Source organism: Saccoglossus kowalevskii, chromosome 19 (genome assembly GCF_978046115.1).
Source record: "Saccoglossus kowalevskii chromosome 19, keSacKowa6.1, whole genome shotgun sequence".
NCBI lineage: Eukaryota > Metazoa > Hemichordata > Enteropneusta > Harrimaniidae > Saccoglossus > Saccoglossus kowalevskii.
In genome coordinates this window covers 6,251,278-6,275,680 of record NC_140659.1, presented here as the reverse complement: position 1 = coordinate 6,275,680, position 24,403 = coordinate 6,251,278, and the positions used below count along the sequence as shown (strand labels likewise).

At 35.0% G+C, this 24,403-nt stretch overlaps 1 protein-coding gene across 1 annotated transcript; it reads left to right on the top strand.

The window, feature by feature from the left end:
• The first annotated feature begins 676 nt into the window (after positions 1 to 676).
• On the top strand, positions 677 to 13,729 carry LOC100303509 (methionine adenosyltransferase, alpha). The gene is given in 8 exon segments (NM_001184805.1): positions 677 to 787; positions 8,756 to 8,833; positions 9,426 to 9,548; positions 10,174 to 10,430; positions 10,814 to 11,032; positions 11,358 to 11,540; positions 11,928 to 12,061; positions 12,674 to 13,729. Coding segments are annotated over 8 exon segments (1,173 nt in total). The 5' UTR covers positions 677 to 711; the 3' UTR covers positions 12,777 to 13,729.
• Positions 13,730 to 24,403: the final 10,674 nt, after the last annotated feature.

Here is a 24,403-nt window from a genome sequence, read left to right as displayed (position 1 = left end):
ACATAACTGAGGCGAGGAAATACATGTACATAACAAAACAAAAAAATTAGAAGCAGTGACCAGTTCGTTTTTTTTTTTTTTTTTTAGCTCTACAGTTCGTCCATTAAAGTTTTCTATTCCACAAGAATACCTTACATGTTTTATATGTGTATATGGTCTGTCGGTTGAATTCTGGACCGCCAGTACACCCATATTTGTTTGCGAATGCGACAATTTAAACTAAAAGAAGAGGAATGTCATGTAATATCATGTAAAGTCATACACAAATAATATTCATGTCAAGCTAACTCGTATACTTTAGTGGTTACATCAACAATATACCATTTATGTTAGAACGGAAATCAACACGGCCGATTGCAACCTGTTCCCACGTACGACAACGCACAGTGGTTTAACCTCAACCTCGTTCAAGCATAATTAAATAAAAAGTTGCAGTTTAAAAGGCTAATTGCGTATATTATTTTTACCCAAGTTAATAGATTAAGTATTATAATTTAAATCAAATTTGAGAAATATATTGTTTCAAGCGTTAATAATTCAATGTAAATATTTAATGCTTCTATAAAACATATTGTACGAGGCTGGATTAATTAACATTAGCCAATCAGTCGACCTGGTTGTTCACGTGACTCCAAAGGTAAATGGGATAAATGTAGACTAGTAAGTCTCTTTCACTCGCAACCATCAGTGTAGTCGGATCGAAGTGTCACAATGTCACAACAGAACCACATCGAGCAGGCGAACACCGTTCTCTTCACTTCAGAATCAGTCGGTGAAGGGCATCCAGGTCAGTATCCCAACTTCATTTAGACGATCATTATGCGTGAAGCCAATGGCGAAGCGTTTATTTTCGCTTATTTTATTTCGCTTGGCTTCTAATCCAGTCAAGGCGTGTGTGGTCGACGGCGTGCTCCATTGACGTTCATATAGTTTTAATCTTCGTTCTGAGATGTATTTAGTTTTTGGTTGATTGCCACAAATCTATCTTGCATGGTATCGAAACACTAGTGAATGTTGTGCATTCATAGTTCTACCGTGACATGCACATCGACAGCTAGCGAAGAGCATCTTCTACCGGCGAACCCGCGCCGGTTTAATATGGTTAGTTAAAAGCACGTGACACAGGCACATGTATAGGAATGGACCGGAATCAAAACAATAACAAATATAACGCTGTACTGTATTTTCGATCCCAGTATGTGCGTAAATTGATGTAGAATTTGGCAGATTATCAGCTGTGCACTCTGTGCGGACCTCTGCTCCCATGTTGGACTGTAAATGTATACATTTGAAAGTAGTTTGTAGAAATTGGCAGATATACAACGTATATCGATCTGGTTTCCTTAATATTATTTTTAAATCCAAATTTATGTACAGGGGCATAATTAAAGCCTTTGCAAACACTCGTGTGCAGAAATGTTGGAACATTTTTACACCAAATTTGACCATTTGTGCAGCCAGGAATCCAGCCAGAATGCTGTTCCCAGTGCACTCTGGTGCATAGTCATGTAAATATAAAGATGGCACATAATTCTTTGTTATCACTGATTGGCTGTTTCCATGACTCCAGTACATTACCATGGAAACTTGTCCACTAGTCTTATTCATAGATTTTGGAGACTTAAATAAACTGATTTAAAAATGCAAAGCTTAAAGTTCGGAATTGTGAGGGCACACATTTTTTTTTTTTTAAGGCATAACATTTTTAAAATGTCTTAGTTTCATCAAAAATACATTATGAACATTCAATAGCACCAAGACAGTCGGGTAAGGGTATCAAAGCATCTGTTTTCATGGCCTTGCTGGTTTCGCCAACATAAATGTAAAGAAAAAGTTAATATTATTTAATGTATTGGTGCATTTGGTTCATTTCCTACATCTGCTATATTCTGGTGTACATTAAACTTAATTAAAAATAATTAAATTATCAATCGAACAATTGGTTCCGTCATGAGAAAGAAATCTTAATATAAAATCGTGCAATTTAGTCTGTCATGCCCTGCCTAAATTTATTCAAGCATATTAATGAGGTGCGTGTTTTGTGCGAGCGGTGATAAATAAATATAATTTTTGATTTTATTGTCATTCATATTGCATGATTATTGCCTCTACTAATATTACAAGTTGGTATTTGTGACTATTATCATGCTAAGCCTGTTGCCATATGTCACCTTGGTTACAGCTGGATGCTTATCAAGTTTGGGATAGAAATGCTGATGCAATACCTTTTCCTAGGTTTCCCTCCCTTTAGTACAATCTGATATCTTTTTTTTAATATTTATAAAATTATGAGCAAATTCATATCAGAAAATGTTCAGTTTTATTCAGATAAAAAAAAATTCATTGGCCCCAAGTCCAACGATGATTGATATACAACAGTAAAACCACCGTTTACCTGTGTATAATGACCACCTTTCTTAAAAAGACAATTTTAGTGAAGTTCATTGTATAATCACTATACACAGGTTTGGCTGTACCATATTCCAAATGGGTAATAGATCTCTTTGAATTTGTTCAGAAATGCTATAAAATGAATTTTCACATGAAAAATGTGACTTGAATAGTCGTATAGTTGTAGGCTTGTGGTGTTGAATCGTTTCATATTTTTTCACTGGCCTTTGCCTTCATACTTTTAACACACAGGAGCTGTTTCTAGTTTATAAAGCAGTTTCCCCATAGTTCAGAATGGTCTTGCAATGCATTCATTTTGCATAACTGATGCATTGTTTACTGAAACTCGTTAGCAATTGTTTCCTAATTTGCATATTTAAATGCTGGCATGGCATGACTCTGCATTTCTAGGTGGTGTTATAAAATTGTTTTTGTATTGGTTTTTGTTAGGTCTTCCTGTTTAAAGCGAGTTTCCTGTCGTATTAACACTGGAACCTCAGTATTTGAGAGTAAACATTCTTTGAACAAAGGTCAATCTGTCATTGAGTACAATAGGTTTTTGGTTCCATTCAGTACAGCTTGGGGTCAAATTGGTCAGTGTTTGACCAAGACCTATATCTGGTCAAAAACGTGGCCCAGTTGAATACTTATTTGTCACAGCACAGCTCTTCTATCTATCTGTGTTCATAAGAAGCATTTTCAGTTTTCTAAAAGCTGAGCTTTGTGATAAAAGTACACGCACGACGCAGAGAGTACCATGTATATTGTATACTATGTTATTGTGTGCATGGGAGGTTGATGGTAATGGTTGTGTAGATTCAAAACTAGACTTCTGTAATTCCACCACGTTAATGCTAAAGCCTTGTTGCAAATATATATATATACATGTATGGAATAAAATTGTACGTCTGTTCAGTATTACTTTCCTCGCATGTCGGCTATGGTGGTAGAACTGGCTTTTCATGCTAGATATTTATTGATTGTGAGAGCTTTAGATGCTGCATATCTTGTGCGTATAGTGACAATCGTACATGCATTTGGGGAAAATGGATCATTATGAGGTGGCGTTTTTTTTCTAATTCATCTGGAAAACACTGGTAGCAAGTTTGTGGGGCTTTGTGTTGTGTGTATATATATATATTAGATGCGCAATCCATGCACATGCTTGCTGCCCTCAAGTAGTCGACATTGAGGCTAACGTACATGTTGCTGGCCAGTGGCCTAAATTGTGAACATCATTTACGTTGAATGAACCCAGTGAACTGTTTTACCTCTATTTTGACAGACGTCTAATTTCCTTCAAATACAAGGTCGTTTGGAGTGTCAATCTTATTTAGGTTGCACCTACTGCACTGTTTTGATGTGATTGTCACCTGATATCAAATGATTGACTTCTAGTTTCTTGTAAGATGTCATGCTTTGAAGGTCACTTTAAAACCTGACGTTTGACACGAAATTGTATCTGTGGTCTAGAAATTATTGTTTTTCTGTATTTGAACAAGTTTGTCAGTGTAGGGTGGCAGGATAATTGATGTTCTGACGCTTGATGGATCGCTTTTTTGTCAGACCTGGATCTGCCAGTTTGAAGGTTATGTCTGTATTAAACAATTTTTGTAAATGCAAATAAGGTGCATGCTTTTTGCGCCTGATGTTTATTTGCTTTGCCAATCTCATCACACGTTTTTGGACCGGCAGTCTAAACTATTGAACTTTTGGATTGTATCTGTCGTTAAATTTGTGAAAACTCTATTACAATAAATGTTCTAACTATCGGTTCTGAGTTATGTTTGCAGCTGGCAACTTTTGGCCCGTGTTTTGAATGTAGTTTTATTTCTCGTATTTTCAGTCTTGTAGGACTTGCATGACACCCAGTGATATAAAAAGGAATAACTTGCCAAGTTCTGTACGACGTTCCGTACGACCTATGACACAATAGAAGCATTTTTAGTGTACGCTGAATAGTCGACAATGTTCAGTAGAATGTGGCATGCTATGTCCTGACATTGGCTTTGTATTGTGAGAATAGTGATTCTCTTATTTCAAAACAAGTTCATTGAATTATATACAATCTGTATAATGTAATGAACTTTCCCCATATTTAAAGAGTCTTGTGTTACACCCAATTTCGAAATTCCCTCGACTGTGGTAAAGTAACTTTTGTAATTAGATCGTGTCTGTCATTGCTGTACTTTGCTGCCAGGTAAACTATGCTTGAAAAATTTCCAATTATTTCTAAGGTACAGTTCTATTGCCGGACAAAAAAATTACATGTTCATTAGACACTCACACCTGCTGTTATTTAAATTATTTAGTGGTTGGGGGAGGGGGGTGGTTGTCAAATAATTATCAAGTTCAAGTCATTGCTCACTGCTCAATGTTTATATTTTTATTTGAAATTTCTACAAAATGTTATAAAAAAAAATTGCCAAAAAGAAATTACTTGCAATTACATTGGTTCGTAAACTTTTTCAATGAATGCCACTTAAAAAAATTGACAGCACCATAATACCTCTTTCACAGGTCAAGGTTTCAGTGACCTTTATGATAATATCATGACTTGCAGTTTGTGAATGACATCAAATCTGTGTTTACATTTATTGTAGGGAGCTAGTGTTGTAGTGTAATTCAGTGAATTCTTCAGTAGAACAGTTTTAATGTAGCAGTTTGCTTGTGGCTATTCTTTAAATTTCATCAGCCTTGAGCATTGTCTATGTGGGTCATGCACATCAAAAGAAGTAAAACAGAATCAGTGAAAAGAATCCCGGTTCTCTTAAATGCGAAAATAGTTTTACTTTTACGGTACTATTTGCATAGATGTTACATTACCAACTTTCTTACAAAGTATACCATTTTTTTTTTTAAATTAGTAGCCCAACAACAGCTATTAATTTATACAATTTGGTTTTGCATAAACCTGTGATTTTAAAGCCGAGAGCCTTGCTTAAATTGAGAAATACAATTTTTTTTTTTTTTACTCATTGTTCACTCAAGTACCTGCTAAAGCCACTGAAATGTCGTATCAAATAGCAATTTGTTATTTTTCTGTGCGTTTGTTTGAGCTGTTTTTTTTTTTAACCCCCCCCCCCCCTTCTAATCATGCCAGTAATTTACACTAGCAAATCACTTCACATTGGAAAGCCAGTATAAATTGTACAACAGCACAGTGCTCATAGGAGACTTGTGTGTCCGGAATTGCACACTTGAATAAAAAAAAACTAAAGGGACATTGCATAGAACATCACTCTTCTTTACAAAAACCACAGTTGACATTTTTGTGTTGCCGGAAGACGTGGATGTATCTATCGTAGCAGTGTAAAGCATATCAAATTGACTTGCATAAATTTGCAATATGCATGAAAAGTACACGTTTAAACAGTTGCCAAATCTTTTTCCTGGAGGGTATTATTTTTTCCAAAAATTATTAGCCCACATTGATGCTAATTGCTCACTGTGTAGACCAGTGCAGCCAGGAATGAAGCCTTGCTGGTCATTGGTAGTTCAAGGTAGTTTCAAATGAATGGTATCTTTTGTGAACTAAGGGGGTTGGGTGATAACTATGCACAAAACAAGTGTTACAAATTGGGGCAAAGAAAACCTAGAGAAAATCAGACAGTAGTACCTTCTAAATATGTCAAATTTGGGAACATGGAAATTCAAAACAAGTTAAGCCACTGACTGGCCTGGAACAAGACTCAGGAACAAAACAATTACCGTAAAATATCTAATTGAGGCCGCGGCTTAATTTAAAAAGGAAATCCCCGCCTTCTCACTTGAAAAACAAAAAGTCGGGGGTCGGCTTCTATTAGATAAGTTTGGTTGAATTTGAAAGACATTTTCTATAGACATGCAAATGAGGGGTTAATGATATGCACGCACTAAATTGAGACATTGTTTTGATTTCTGGCGTCAAGATTGGTGAAGTGAAAGAGGTCAGGAATAATCATTTGAAATACATACAAACACACACACAAGCACACATGGTATTTTTGTACGGTAGTTCTCTTTTTGAAATATGTGGTGGCCCTGAAAAGGGCCGTTTGGTTTGTGTGTGAAAACTACACGATTGTTAAAATCCTAGAAAGTCGTCGCTGCTGTCATCATCGTCGTCACTGTAAAATATTTCAGCGATTTCTTCGCCAACTGCCTCATCGTCTGTTTCTAGATCTTCATAAATTAAGTTGTCTTCAGATCCATCAAGTGAATTTGATATCCCTGGCTTCTTAAAAGAATTTATCACAGTAGATGCGGGAACTCTGTTCCATGACGAAACGACCCACTCGAGTACTGTCTTCTTGGCGGGGGCTTTGCGTTTACCAGCCGGAGTAAACAGTGTTTCCCCGGTCTTCATCCACTCGTCCCACTCCGCGTGCATGTAATCCTTCAGTGGTTTATTTACGCCGACATCTAACGGCTGGAGAAGAGACGTTAAACCACCAGGAATTACAGCGATGTCGACGTTTCGGGAATAAAGCTCTTCTTTAACTTTCGATGTGAGATGGACGCTGCACGAATCCCAGACTAGGAGCCGCCGAGAGTTATCGTTGCGTTCTGGGAAAGTATCCCTCACCCACGACAGACAAACTAAAATTCATAGAAAATAAAATAACACATAAAGAACCCGAAAGAAACATCAACTGAACATAGTGTGGAATAAAGTAAACGAAACCAACGAAACACTCAAGTGATTATAAAAAGGTTTGACCTCGCAGTTGTTCACATTTTGATTCGCCATCTCTGTTTGAGTTTGTTTACATCATACAAATGCAAACCCAGCTTCGAAAGACAGAAAAAAAATCAAATAAATACTTACGAGATTCATTTATGTATCCCTTTTCTTGTACTTCCACTTTGATTTCCCGGCGTGTCAGTTCATCTAGTCGGCGTTTCCCCTTGAAAATAATCAAAGGTCGGACCTTCTGACCGTCAGCGGTGACCGTCAATACTGCCGTGAACCCTCTCTTCTCGGAGTTAGTGGTCTTGATATGGACGGTCCTGACACCCTGGTGCTCCAAAGTTCTGTTGCCGGGCATATCAAACCGCAACTGAGTTTCATCCATGTTATAGATATCACCAAGAGGGTAACCATGCCGCTGACGAAGCTGAATCACGTAGCGCTGAAACTGTAGAATTTTGTCTTCGTAGTCAGCTGGTAACTTTTGTCCTATCGATGTTCGGACACGTGTTGACAGTGAATGGCGCCGCTTGAACGAATGAAGCCACCCATCGGTAGCTTTGAACTCACTGTCGTTACTCAGTCTCCGGGCTTGCATTTGCAATTGTCGACCAGAAATTGCGTTACCGTTTTTTCTGTGATCGTCGAACCACTGCATTACGCTGTCATCCAATGTTTTGTTCTTGACCCTACGACCGGCGCCTGGTAACCGTTTAGCTTGGCGTTTGTTGTCATACAACTGGTCCTTCGCTCGAATCCACTGTCGAACTTGCTTTTCATTTATACCAAAATGATCAGCTGTTTTTCGGTTGTTTTTCCACTCTAGTGCTTTACAAACAACTTTCAACTTGAAAGCAGAATCATAGGAAGCACGGCGATTTTGGCTGGTAGAGTGAGGCATGGCTTCGATAAAATAACGATGTAAATAAATATAGTTGCGTAAGCGAACAGAGAACTTGAGCAGTATAGAAACTGAACCCAGGATGAAAATTTCTTCTGATCGTGAGTTTATATTACCATGCATTTCTTGCATTGTATTTGTTTCCGCCAATTACGAACGAAGATTTCGTGCACTTGTTGCAAGTTTCCTGTATTTTACAATGTCTGTCGCGTGGTCGTTTCACACGGTACCCAAACGTCTCACACTCAAGTTTATTAAACGTACGATACAAATAATACCAGGTCTATCACTCATTCATGTGCAGTCTTTGTTTATTAGACAGGATAAGGAACACCAACAGGAAACACAACATACAGAAATAAACTAACAATAAATCTATGTCAATCACCTTTGTTTATTTTGGAATACTGGCACAGGAAAACAACACACACTCAATGTCTCAGAAAAGCAGGGCGGCTTCAATTAGAGTATTTTCAAGGAACCAAATGTTTCTAATTTTGAAATGATACATTGTATCAAAGTAGGGGTGCGGCTTCAAATAGACATGCGGCCTCAATTAGATATTTTACGGTACATTTGCATTTAAATCAAGTGCAATTGACACAGAAGAGCATGAATTAATTATTTTGAAATGAATACAAATTATGATGTATTGTAGTTTCATTTTAATGAATTACAGATTATGTTGCTTTGAAGGTGCTTTAATTTCTGAATACATTGTATTGAAAAGTGAGGCATTGAAGTTTCTTTATATTACTGTGTGTGTTGACATTCCTCTCTATTCCTTGCAGATAAACTGTGTGATCAAGTCAGTGATGCCGTGTTGGATGCACATTTAGCCCAGGATCCTAATGCCAAAGTAGCATGCGGTAAGTAGCATCCTCTTTATTTTTTTACTGGAAAAGTTGCCAGTCCCTCTTTATTTATTATTTCCATGCAGAAAATTGCTAGGGCAACTGATTTTGATTGAAGGAAATTGCATCAAATGTCTATTCAATTTAGCTACTGCCACATGAAATATATTAACTTCGGTTTATACACAATGGCGGAGAGTTCTTGGCATTATAACAACTCAACTAGTGTCCCTGAAATAATTTGTATTTCAGTCAATCTATTATACTTATGTCAGTTCAGTTAAATATGGAATGTCGAGGGAAGTTTCCAACATTCCTAGCTTAGCATGCATCTTTGATCGTGAAATTTATTCACACTTTGCATGCAAGGCCATAGTTCTAAACACTTCAACTGGTATAGGACACAACTTTATTTTTAACTGGCTACATGCGATTATTTAAACCTTAATGCAGCTTTGTTTAAAAATGTGTACATTCGTTTAATGTGAGGGTAAGATTCTTAATTTGTCCTTGAGTACTCTAATGTTTGGCAGTATATGCAAGGCAGTTCTACCACTAGAATATTTTGTATTGGGACTACTGGACAGATCTGAGTTATTGTTTTCAGAATCCTGTTCGAAGACTGGTATGGTGCTGATATGCGGTGAAATCACGTCCAATGCAGTTGTTGACTACCAGAAGGTTATCCGTGAAACAATAAAAAAAATTGGTTATGACGATTGCAAGAAAGGTGAGATTCAATATTCAATATCCTGATCTACTTTGTGTCTAGAATTATATATGGACAGAATTTATGAAGGTTTATTTTGTGAAATCTAACAGAAGTTGACATGGGTGTGGATCATACATTCCTTAGTGTGAACAATTTGTCCTTTTTCTGCAAATTAACATTCTGAGATCAATCATTAAACTGTATTGGGCTCGAATGACTCTCCATGTATTTAGTGTGTGCTCAAATTGATGTAAACATTCAATTTTCAACTGATTTCAGACTGAATTGACTTCTCATTTTATTAGTTTGCTTGAATTATATTTGCTAATATTTTTGATTTGTGTTCCACTGTGCATGAAAGATTCAGTAGAATGAGAAGGAGAAACATTTCCTAATATCCCTGCATATTCTTGCATCAAAAATGTCTCTATGGTCTATAAAATACATAATGGCCACTTATGAATATTCATGACCAACTTTTAAATTATTACTTCTGTTCTACAATGCAGTCATATTTTATATAATAAAGTTCTAAAACAATTTAATCTCAATTAGTGACCATACTAAGAACACTAGAAATTCATAGTATTTAGTATACCAATTACCATAGAAGATATTGAGTTGTTTTTCTATTTTTTCAAAGGTTTTGACTACAAGACTTGCAATGTGCTAGTCGCCATTGAACAACAAGCACCAGAGATTGCTGCTGGTGTTCATGAGAACAGGAAAGAAGAGGATGTTGGCGCCGGTGATCAAGGTCTTATGTTTGGTTATGCTACTGATGAAACAGAAGAATGTATGCCCCTCACAGTCGTTCTCTCGCATGCACTTAATAAAAAACTTGCTGAAAATAGACGAAATGGAACTATGCCATATTTAAGACCTGACTCTAAAACTCAGGTAACTCTACTTTTTTCTAGGTTTAAATATAGCTGATTACATGTACAGGTTTAAATTATGTTTGTGAGGAAAAACAATACATTTTGTGGTTAACTTTCATGTTCATAATTGGCGTTTAAATGAAAATAAAGCCTATTAATAATTTAATTATTCTAAATGTGTATTGCACATTTTGGTAGTCGTGAGCGCCTGACGTGCGTGCTAGCTAGTCATTTTCTGATTGCCTGTTGCCAGAGACCTATACCAATCAGTCTTACAAAGCAGAAGTTGTTAGAAATATCATGCATTTCTATTTTATATGCTTGAATCGGTTTACAGAAACTTTAAAATATTGTATCTTCATGCATCAATGACGCCAATTTAATATACTTTTGTTTTTGCAGGTTACAGTTGAATACAATTTTCTAAATGGTGCTTGTATACCACTTCGCGTGCACACAGTGGTTATATCAACGCAGCACGATGAATTTGTAACTAATGCCGAACTCCGCAAAGATTTACGTGAAAAAGTCATCAAGGAAGTGATTCCTGAAAACCTGCTCGATGAGAATACAATATATCATTTGAATCCATCGGGAAGCTTCATCATGGGTGGCCCTATGGTAAGAAATCTTGTTTGTCAAATGTGCATGTTAAGACTTGTAGCATCAATTTACTATAATTTTCATCCCTGAATGTCTGTAGTGTTAGACTACACTCCGATCTGGGGTGATTTATTGAAAAAAGTATGACCTTATCGGGAAATGTTCTATTAGTTTTTCAAAGTATTCAGACAGGTGGAAGTTTTGCCCAAGCCTATTTGAAGTGATAGCTGTTTGGCACATTTGTGACTCGAAACAAATTTGCATTGCAAGAGTTTCCAACTACACTGTATTGTGTACAAAATTACACAAGATACAACATGACAGATTTTGTTCTTTCTTAAAGGGTGATGCTGGTTTGACTGGAAGAAAGATTATCGTAGATACATATGGTGGTTGGGGAGCACATGGAGGTGGTGCATTTTCTGGGAAAGATTACACTAAAGTTGACAGGTCTGCTGCATATGCAGCTCGATGGGTTGCCAAGTCGCTTGTCAAGGCAGGACTGTGCAAACGTGTCCTTGTACAGGTAAGTACTAGCAAAATGTGCCGATAATTTGAAGTTTTGTCTTTGCCACAATTTTAAATATTCTGGTTTATATTTTTGTGCTCTGCTGTCGACTAATCATACGAGTTATTGTCCGTCGGCATCCATCTTGAAAACTACAAGCCTGATTGCTTTGATACCTCGTGTATATGTTCCTTGGACAGACCTCAGATTAGTTCACTTCATCTTGATATCTTCAATTCTTCACAGCGGAACTGAGAAGCTGCTTGTTTAGCAATTCAAACTCTCATCCATGCCAGGATGAAATAAATTCTGATTTAATTGCAACAATTTCCAGAAATGGATCATATTTTCAATTGATCGAGTCGGTACACGCTTATAATCTTTGATATTTCTTATTGTATTTAGGTTGCCTATGCCATTGGCATTGCCGAGCCATTGTCAATTTCCGTTTTTCATTACGGAACATCTGATCGGTCAGAGGCTGAACTTCTGAAGATTGTGAAGGATAACTTTGACCTCAGACCAGGCATAATTGTCAGGTAAGGGTTAGTCATTGGATAGACATTAATAAATCAGACCAGTCGCTGGTAGCATGGTAGTTGTGGCATCAGACTTCTATTACATAGATAGACCCAAGTTCAAATCCTGCCTTGGGCTGAAAACTAAAATAAGTCAACTCCTACCCTGGGTGAATGTCAGACTTGATGGGAAGGCCAATTCCACTGGTCAAAATTCATTTACTAATAATGAGACTTCGAGGGAAACCTTGTTTATGAATTATATGTGCTTGTGTTTGACAGAGTTTGGTTGACGCCAGAATAGCGCATTAAATTGCTATTTGATAGAAAGTCCCAAACATATGGCAAAAATGCAGTGTCGGCACTTGCAATTTGCACATACAAAAGTCAGGAGAGACAACAGCGAGATTCAAAGTCTGAAACTGTAGTCTTGCACAAACAATTAAAAAAATATTAATATATCAACCAGCTTTAGCATTACAATTGTCTTGTAAAAATATAATGAAGTGAAGCAATAAATGTAGTGATTGCAATGAATTGATGGGAGGGAGGGAGTACTATCTGTGAGCTACGTTTACATAGTGTCTCTATGGTTTGAATTCTGTGCTAACAATATGTCTTGTTTTCCTCCAGGGAGCTGGACTTGAAGAGGCCAATTTACCAAAATACCAGTTCATATGGTCATTTTGGACGCCCAGAATTTCCTTGGGAAAAACCCAAGAAATTGACTTTTTAAATACGGTACTGTTGCGTGTACAATATTGGCGGTATGAACGATTGAGATCCTGCAGGCATAAGGCTATCATATTTCATAAAAAAGCATGACTATATGATACAACAAACACTTCTTGAATAATATTTGGTATTGAATGTTATGTATTCAAATTTGTTTATTTTAAGTAAAATTTGTGATGAATTTTAGATTAGAATAGCATTGTTGATGGGAGGGAGGAGATCCAGCAATGTGCCTTGGTATTCAAAGACATTTTCATACCCTAATTTGTAATATAAGTATGTAAGACAGGGTTTGTTATGTGGAGCCAGCCACTGTACAAAGTTAGGTTTATTCTTGCCTCTATTTTAAGAGGTAGAATGTCTCAAACTGACTGTCATGTAGTTGATGTTATAGAATTTGTAACAAATAAGTGGAATCAATTTTATGCACAATTTTGGTCGTATTTTATTGGTGTATTTACATACACTATTAATCACAATGGAAATGCAAATATTTTGAGTAGTAATTGAAAATGTTGGGGGGGGGTTAAATTCAGACTAAGTTAAGTTTTATTTTTAAGGACACTTATCATACTGTATATTTGTGCTAAGTTATACAAGTGACCAAATTCTCGTATACAAAATCTGAAATACAGACATTGTATTCCTGTATATTTTAATGCACATCGGTTCATGTATACTTCCTGTTAATAAGTATTCTGAATGCAATATTTATCCATATGTCAACAACTTCTACACTATGTGCAGTCTCTGAGATTCCTTCTTTTCAGATTGGTTGATCCAAATACTATTAACCACTATTGCTTGTGGGTGGTTTAAACACTTAAAATGGGGAGGGGAGGGGAGGGAAATGTACACATGGATGGAATGATTTTTGGGGAAAGGGATTAGTGGTTGTATGAAACGACATAAACTTGTATGAAGAATTGTTGGGAATAAAAAAAGTGTGAAAGCATCTCTTTGCCCATCTTGTTTTTTTCCCCCCCAATGCTTCTTTGAATATATAAATATTTTGTAGGCTTTTGATGCAACAATTTTTGTTAATGTTTGACAGATTAGTGGCCAATTAGAGTTCTGTTGAAATCAAAGATATTAAATTGCAGTTAAGTGGCAATTTCATTCACACTTGCTGATAATTCTTGGATTACTCAAACTAAAAAGTTGCTAGCTGTCAGTTTCCAGCAGTATCGTGTACATGCCAAGGTTGATAAAGATCAAACTTCAACTGTGCATTTCATACATCTTGAAACAAGTACTTGTGTCATTTGATTCAAGATTGCCAAATGGCGGCCATTTCAATATTGAAAACGGGAATCTAACATTGGCTATGTGTGAATTGATTATTCAAACAGTCCCTGTCAGCACTTGTATCTTAGTCCTGCATGGACAAATTTCACATGCATGTCTTGTGCACTTACTTCATGATTCAATCCAAGATGGCCAAATGGCAGCCATTTGACTAAAAATACATCAAAACAGGGCCATTCTGTATCATGGTCAAGCATGGAATATTTCATTCAAACTTGAACGTAAACATCCTTAATGCTTGTCCACCCAGATTTGGTTTAAAATTTGTATTTGTTGGAATAAATGCATTTCTGACAGTCCAGTACTGATCATATTTATGTTTTACAGATCCATTACCCATCACGTCAGATTTGTGCACATTAATTTGTTGGATGAATCACAGTCCCTCTATCCCTGTGGGACTGTGGATGAATGATACAATTCAAGATGGCCAAATGGTGGCCATTTTCATGGAAAACATCAAATCAAAATCAAACATATCTGCAATATACAATTTTCGTTTACAATATACGTTTTGTATATACATGTAGATTCAAAATGGCAGAGTTGTTTTAGTTTTGTGTAAAATTGAACCTTTTGGTCATGCTATGTATATAACCATATTGGTGGCTATGGTCTATATAACCATTGCATCATGCTATGTATATAACCATATTGGTGGCTATAGTCTATATAACCTTTTGGTCATGCTATGTATATAACCATATTGGTGGCTATAGTCTATATAACCATTGCATCATGCTATGTATATAACCATATTGGTGGCTAGTCTATATAACCACTGCAGCATGCTATGTATATAACCATATTGGTGGCTATAGTCTATATAACCATTGCATCATGCTATGTATATAACCATATTGGTGGCTAGTCTATATAACCACTGCAGCATGCTATGTATATAACCATATTGGTGGCTATAGTCTATATAACCATTGCATCATGCTATGTATATAACCATATTGGTGGCTATAGTCTATATAACCATTGCATCATGCTATGTATATAACCATATTGGTGGCTATAGTCTATATAACCATTGCATCATGTTATGTATATAACCATATCGGTGGCTATAGTCTATATAACCATTGCATCATGTTATGTATATAACCATATCGGTGGCTATAGTCTATATAACCATTGCATCATGTTATGTATATAACCATATTGGTGGCTATAGTCTATATAACCATTGCATCATGCTATGAATATAACCATATTGGTGGCTATAGTCTATATAACCATTGCATCATGCTATGTATATAACCATATTGGTGGCTATAGTCTATATAACCATTGCATCATGTTATGTATATAACCATATCGGTGGCTATAGTCTATATAACCATTGCATCATGTTATGTATATAACCATATCGGTGGCTATAGTCTATATAACCATTGCATCATGTTATGTATATAACCATATTGGTGGCTATAGTCTATATAACCATTGCATCATGCTATGTATATAACCATATTGGTGGCTATAGTCTATATAACCATTGCATCATGCTATGTATATAACCATATTGGTGGCTAGTCTATATAACCATTGCATCATGCTATGTATATAACCATATTGGTGGCTAGTCTATATAACCATTGCATCATGCTATGTATATAACCATATTGGTGGCTAGTCTATATAACCACTGCATCATGCTATGTATATAACCATATTGGTGGCTATAGTCTATATAACCATTGCATCATGCTATGTATATAACCATATTGGTGGCTATAGTCTATATAACCATTGCATCATGCTATGTATATAACCATATTGGTGGCTATAGTCTATATAACCATTGCATCATGCTATGTATATAACCATATTGGTGGCTATAGTTTATATAACCATTGCATCATGCTATGTATATAACCATATTGGTGGCTATAGTCTATATAACCATTGCATCATGCTTTGTATATAACCATATTGGTGGCTATAGTCTATATAACCATTGCATCATGCTATGTATATAACCATATTGGTGGCTATAGTCTATATAACCATTGCATCATGCTATGTATATAACCATATTGGTGGCTATAGTCTATATAACCATATTGGTGGCTATAGTCTATATAACCATTGCATCATGCTATGTATATAACCATATTGGTGGCTATAGTCTATATAACCATTGCATCATGCTATGTATATAACCATATTGGTGGCTATAGTCTATATAACCATTGCATCATGCTATGTATATAAACATATTGGTGGCTATAGTCTATATAACCATTGCATCATGCTTTGTATATAACCATATTGGTGGCTATAGTCTATATAACCATATTGGTGGCTATAGTCTATATAACCATTGCATCATGCTTTGTATATAACCATATTGGTGGCTATAGTCTATATAACCATTGCATCATGCTATGTATATAACCATATTGGTGGCTATAGTCTATATAACCATTGCATCATGCTATGTATATAACCATATTGGTGGCTATAGTCTATATAACCATATTGGTGGCTATAGTCTATATAACCATTGCATCATGCTATGTATATAACCATATTGGTGGCTATAGTCTATATAACCATTGCATCATGCTATGTATATAACCATATTGGTGGCTATAGTCTATATAACCATTGCATCATGCTATGTATATAACCATATTGGTGGCTATAGTCTATATAACCATATTGGTGGCTATAGTCTATATAACCATTGCATCATGCTATGTATATAACCATATTGGTGGCTATAGTCTATATAACCATTGCATCATGCTATGTATATAACCATATTGGTGGCTATAGTCTATATAACCATTGCATCATGCTATGTATATAACCATATTGGTGGCTAGTCTATATAACCATTGCATCATGCTATGTATATAACCATATTGGTGGCTATAGTCTATATAACCATTGCATCATGCTATGTATATAACCATATTGGTGGCTATAGTCTATATAACCTTTTGGTCATGCTATGTATATAACCGTATTGGTGGCTATAGTCTATATAACCATTGCATCATGCTATGTATATAACCATATTGGTGGCTAGTCTATATAACCACTGCAGCATGCTATGTATATAACCATATTGGTGGCTATAGTCTATATAACCATTGCATCATGTTATGTATATAACCATATCGGTGGCTATAGTCTATATAACCATTGCATCATGTTATGTATATAACCATATCGGTGGCTATAGTCTATATAACCATTGCATCATGTTATGTATATAACCATATTGGTGGCTATAGTCTATATAACCATTGCATCATGCTATGTATATAACCATATTGGTGGCTAGTCTATATAACCACTGCATCATGCTATGTATATAACCATATTGGTGGCTATAGTCTATATAACCATTGCATCATGCTATGTATATAACCATATTGGTGGCTATAGTCTATATAACCATTGCATCATGCTATGTATATAACCATATTGGTGGCTATAGTCTATATAACCATTGCATCATGCTATGTATATAACCATATTGGTGGCTATAGTTTATATAACCATTGCATCATGCTATGTATATAACCATATTGGTGGCTATAGTCTATATAACCATTGCATCATGCTATGTATATAACCATATTGGTGGCTATAGTCTATATAACCATTGCATCATGCTATGTATATAACCATATTGGTGGCTATAGTCTATATAACCATTGCATCATGCTATGTATATAACCATATTGGTGGCTATAGTCTATATAACCATTGCATCATGCTATGTATATAACCATATTGGTGGCTATAGTCTATATAGCCATTGCATCATGCTTTGTATATAACCATATTGGTGGCTATAGTCTATATAACCATTGCATCATGCTATGTATATAACCATATTGGTGGCTATAGTCTATATAACCATTGCATCATGCTATGTATATAACCATATTGGTGGCTATAGTCTATATAACCATTGCATCATGCTATGTATATAACCATATTGGTGGCTATAGTCTATATAACCATTGCATCATGCTATGTATATAACCATATTGGTGGCTATAGTCTATATAACCATTGCATCATGCTATGTATATAACCATATTGGTGGCTATAGTCTATATAACCATTGCATCATGCTATGTATATAACCATATTGGTGGCTAGTCTATATAACCATTGCATCATGCTATGTATATAACCATATTGGTGGCTATAGTCTATATAACCATTGCATCATGCTATGTATATAACCATATTGGTGGCTATAGTCTATATAACCATTGCATCATGCTATGTATATAACCATATTGGTGGCTATAGTCTATATAACCATTGCATCATGCTATGTATATAACCATATTGGTGGCTATAGTCTATATAACCATTGCATCATGCTATGTATATAACCATATTGGTGGCTATAGTCTATATAACCATTGCATCATGCTATGTATATAACCATATTGGTGGCTATAGTCTATATAACCATTGCATCATGCTATGTATATAACCATATTGGTGGCTATAGTCTATATAACCATTGCATCATGCTATGTATATAACCTTATTGGTGGCTATAGTCTATACAACCATTGCATCATGCTATGTATATAACCATATTGGTGGCTATAGTCTATATAACCATTGCATCATGTTATGTATATAACCATATCGGTGGCTATAGTCTATATAACCATTGCATCATGTTATGTATATAACCATATCGGTGGCTATAGTCTATATAACCATTGCATCATGTTATGTATATAACCATATCGGTGGCTATAGTCTATATAACTATTGCATCATGTTATGTATATAACCATATTGGTGGCTATAGTCTATATAACCATTGCATCATGTTATGTATATAACCATATTGGTGGCTATAGTCTATATAACCATTGCATCATGTTATGTATATAACCATATTGGTGGCTAGTCTATATAACCATTGCATCATGCTATGTATATAACCATATTGGTGGCTAGTCTATATAACCACTGCATCATGCTATGTATATAACCATATTGGTGGCTATAGTCTATATAACCATTGCATCATGCTATGTATATAACCATATTGGTGGCTATAGTCTATATAACCATTGCATCATGCTATGTATATAACCATATTGGTGGCTATAGTCTATATAACCATTGCATCATGCTATGTATATAACCATATTGGTGGCTATAGTCTATATAACCATTGCATCATGCTATGTATATAACCATATTGGTGGCTATAGTCTATATAACCATTGCATCATGCTATGCATATAACCATATTGGTGGCTATAGTCTATATAACCATATTGGTGGCTATAGTCTATATAACCATTGCATCATGCTATGTATATAACCATATTGGTGGCTATAGTCTATATAACCATTGCATCATGCTATGTATATAACCATATTGGTGGCTATAGTTTATATAACCATTGCATCATGCTATGTATATAACCATATTGGTGGCTATAGTCTATATAACCATTGCATCATGCTATGTATATAACCATATTGGTGGCTATAGTCTATATAACCATTGCATCATGCTTTGTATATAACCATATTGGTGGCTATAGTCTATATAACCATTGCATCATGCTATGTATATAACCATATTGGTGGCTATAGTCTATATAACCATTGCATCATGCTATGTATATAACCATATTGGTGGCTATAGTCTATATAACCATTGCATCATGCTATGTATATAACCATATTGGTGGCTATAGTCTATATAACCATTGCATCATGCTATGTATATAACCATATTGGTGGCTATAGTCTATATAACCATTGCATCATGCTATGTATATAACCATATTGGTGGCTATAGTCTATATAACCATTGCATCATGCTATGTATATAACCATATTGGTGGCTAGTCTATATAACCATTGCATCATGCTATGTATATAACCATATTGGTGGCTATAGTCTATATAACCATTGCATCATGCTATGTATATAACCATATTGGTGGCTATAGTCTATATAACCATTGCATCATGCTATGTATATAACCATATTGGTGGCTATAGTCTATATAACCATTGCATCATGCTATGTATATAACCATATTGGTGGCTATAGTCTATATAACCATTGCATCATGCTATGTATATAACCATATTGGTGGCTATAGTCTATATAACCATTGCATCATGCTATGTATATAACCATATTGGTGGCTATAGTCTATACAACCATTGCATCATGCTATGTATATAACCATATTGGTGGCTATAGTCTATATAACCATTGCATCATGTTATGTATATAACCATATCGGTGGCTATAGTCTATATAACCATTGCATCATGTTATGTATATAACCATATCGGTGGCTATAGTCTATATAACCATTGCATCATGTTATGTATATAACCATATCGGTGGCTATAGTCTATATAACTATTGCATCATGTTATGTATATAACCATATTGGTGGCTATAGTCTATATAACCATTGCATCATGTTATGTATATAACCATATTGGTGGCTATAGTCTATATAACCATTGCATCATGTTATGTATATAACCATATTGGTGGCTAGTCTATATAACCATTGCATCATGCTATGTATATAACCATATTGGTGGCTAGTCTATATAACCACTGCATCATGCTATGTATATAACCATATTGGTGGCTATAGTCTATATAACCATTGCATCATGCTATGTATATAACCATATTGGTGGCTATAGTCTATATAACCATTGCATCATGCTATGTATATAACCATATTGGTGGCTATAGTCTATATAACCATTGCATCATGCTATGTATATAACCATATTGGTGGCTATAGTCTATATAACCATTGCATCATGCTATGTATATAACCATATTGGTGGCTATAGTCTATATAACCATTGCATCATGCTATGCATATAACCATATTGGTGGCTATAGTCTATATAACCATATTGGTGGCTATAGTCTATATAACCATTGCATCATGCTATGTATATAACCATATTGGTGGCTATAGTCTATATAACCATTGCATCATGCTATGTATATAACCATATTGGTGGCTATAGTTTATATAACCATTGCATCATGCTATGTATATAACCATATTGGTGGCTATAGTTTATATAACCATTGCATCATGCTATGTATATAACCATATTGGTGGCTATAGTCTATATAACCATTGCATCATGCTATGTATATAACCATATTGGTGGCTATAGTCTATATAACCATTGCATCATGCTTTGTATATAACCATATTGGTGGCTATAGTCTATATAACCATTGCATCATGCTATGTATATAACCATATTGGTGGCTATAGTCTATATAACCATTGCATCATGCTATGTATATAACCATATTGGTGGCTATAGTCTATATAACCATTGCATCATGCTATGTATATAACCATATTGGTGGCTATAGTCTATATAACCATTGCATCATGCTATGTATATAACCATATTGGTGGCTATAGTCTATATAACCATTGCATCATGCTATGTATATAACCATATTGGTGGCTATAGTCTATATAACCATTGCATCATGCTATGTATATAACCATATTGGTGGCTAGTCTATATAACCATTGCATCATGCTATGTATATAACCATATTGGTGGCTATAGTCTATATAACCATTGCATCATGCTATGTATATAACCATATTGGTGGCTATAGTCTATATAACCATTGCATCATGCTATGTATATAACCATATTGGTGGCTATAGTCTATATAACCATTGCATCATGCTATGTATATAACCATATTGGTGGCTATAGTCTATATAACCATTGCATCATGCTATGTATATAACCATATTGGTGGCTATAGTCTATATAACCATTGCATCATGCTATGTATATAACCATATTGGTGGCTATAGTCTATATAACCATTGCATCATGCTATGTATATAACCATATTGGTGGCTATAGTCTATATAACCATTGCATCATGCTATGTATATAACCATATTGGTGGCTATAGTCTATATAACCATTGCATCATGCTATGTATATAACCATATTGGTGGCTATAGTCTATATAACCATTGCATCATGTTATGTATATAACCATATTGGTGGCTATAGTCTATATAACCATTGCATCATGCTATGTATATAACCATATTGGTGGCTATAGTCTATATAACCATTGCATCATGCTATGTATATAACCATATTGGTGGCTATAGTCTATATAACCATTGCATCATGCTATGTATATAACCATATTGGTGGCTATAGTCTATATAACCATTGCATCATGCTATGTATATAACCATATTGGTGGCTATAGTCTATATAACCATTGCATCATGCTATGTATATAACCATATTGATGGCTATAGTCTATATAACCATTGCATCATGTTATGTATATAACCATATCGGTGGCTATAGTCTATATAATCATTGCATCATGTTATGTATATAACCATATTGGTGGCTATAGTTTATATAACCATTGCATCATGCTATGTATATAACCATATTGGTGGCTATAGTCTATATAACCATTGCATCATGCTTTGTATATAACCATATTGGTGGCTATAGTCTATATAACCATTGCATCATGCTATGTATATAACCATATTGGTGGCTATAGTCTATATAACCATTGCATCATGCTATGTATATAACCATATTGGTGGCTATAGTCTATATAACCATTGCATCATGCTATGTATATAACCATATTGGTGGCTATAGTCTATATAACCATTGCATCATGCTATGTATATAACCATATTGGTGGCTATAGTCTATATAACCATTGCATCATGCTATGTATATAACCATATTGGTGGCTATAGTCTATATAACCATTGCATCATGCTATGTATATAACCATATTGGTGGCTAGTCTATATAACCATTGCATCATGCTATGTATATAACCATATTGGTGGCTATAGTCTATATAACCATTGCATCATGCTATGTATATAACCATATTGGTGGCTATAGTCTATATAACCATTGCATCATGCTATGTATATAACCATATTGGTGGCTATAGTCTATATAACCATTGCATCATGCTATGTATATAACCATATTGGTGGCTATAGTCTATATAACCATTGCATCATGCTATGTATATAACCATATTGGTGGCTATAGTCTATATAACCATTGCATCATGCTATGTATATAACCATATTGGTGGCTATAGTCTATATAACCATTGCATCATGCTATGTATATAACCATATTGGTGGCTATAGTCTATATAACCATTGCATCATGCTATGTATATAACCATATTGGTGGCTATAGTCTATATAACCATTGCATCATGCTATGTATATAACCATATTGGTGGCTATAGTCTATATAACCATTGCATCATGCTATGTATATAACCATATTGGTGGCTATAGTCTATATAACCATTGCATCATGTTATGTATATAACCATATTGGTGGCTATAGTCTATATAACCATTGCATCATGCTATGTATATAACCATATTGGTGGCTATAGTCTATATAACCATTGCATCATGCTATGTATATAACCATATTGGTGGCTATAGTCTATATAACCATTGCATCATGCTATGTATATAACCATATTGGTGGCTATAGTCTATATAACCATTGCATCATGCTATGTATATAACCATATTGGTGGCTATAGTCTATATAACCATTGCATCATGCTATGTATATAACCATATTGATGGCTATAGTCTATATAACCATTGCATCATGTTATGTATATAACCATATCGGTGGCTATAGTCTATATAATCATTGCATCATGTTATGTATATAACCATATTGGTGACTATAGTCTATATAACCATTGAATCATGCTATGTATATAACCATATTGGTAGCTATAGTCTATATAACCATTGCATCATGTTATGTATATAACCATATTGGTGGCTATAGTCTATATAACCATTGCATCATGCTATGTATATAACCATATTGGTGGCTATAGTCTATATAACCATTGCATCATGCTATGTATATAACCATATTGGTGGCTATAGTCTATATAACCATTGCATCATGCTATGTATATAACCATATTGGTGGCTATAGTCTATATAACCATTGCATCATGCTATGTATATAACCATATTGGTGGCTATAGTCTATATAACCATTGCATCATGCTATGTATATAACCATATTGGTGGCTATAGTCTATATAACCATTGCATCATGCTATGCATATAACCATATTGGTGGCTATAGTCTATATAACCATATTGGTGGCTATAGTCTATATAACCATTGCATCATGCTATGTATATAACCATATTGGTGGCTATAGTCTATATAACCATTGCATCATGCTATGTATAT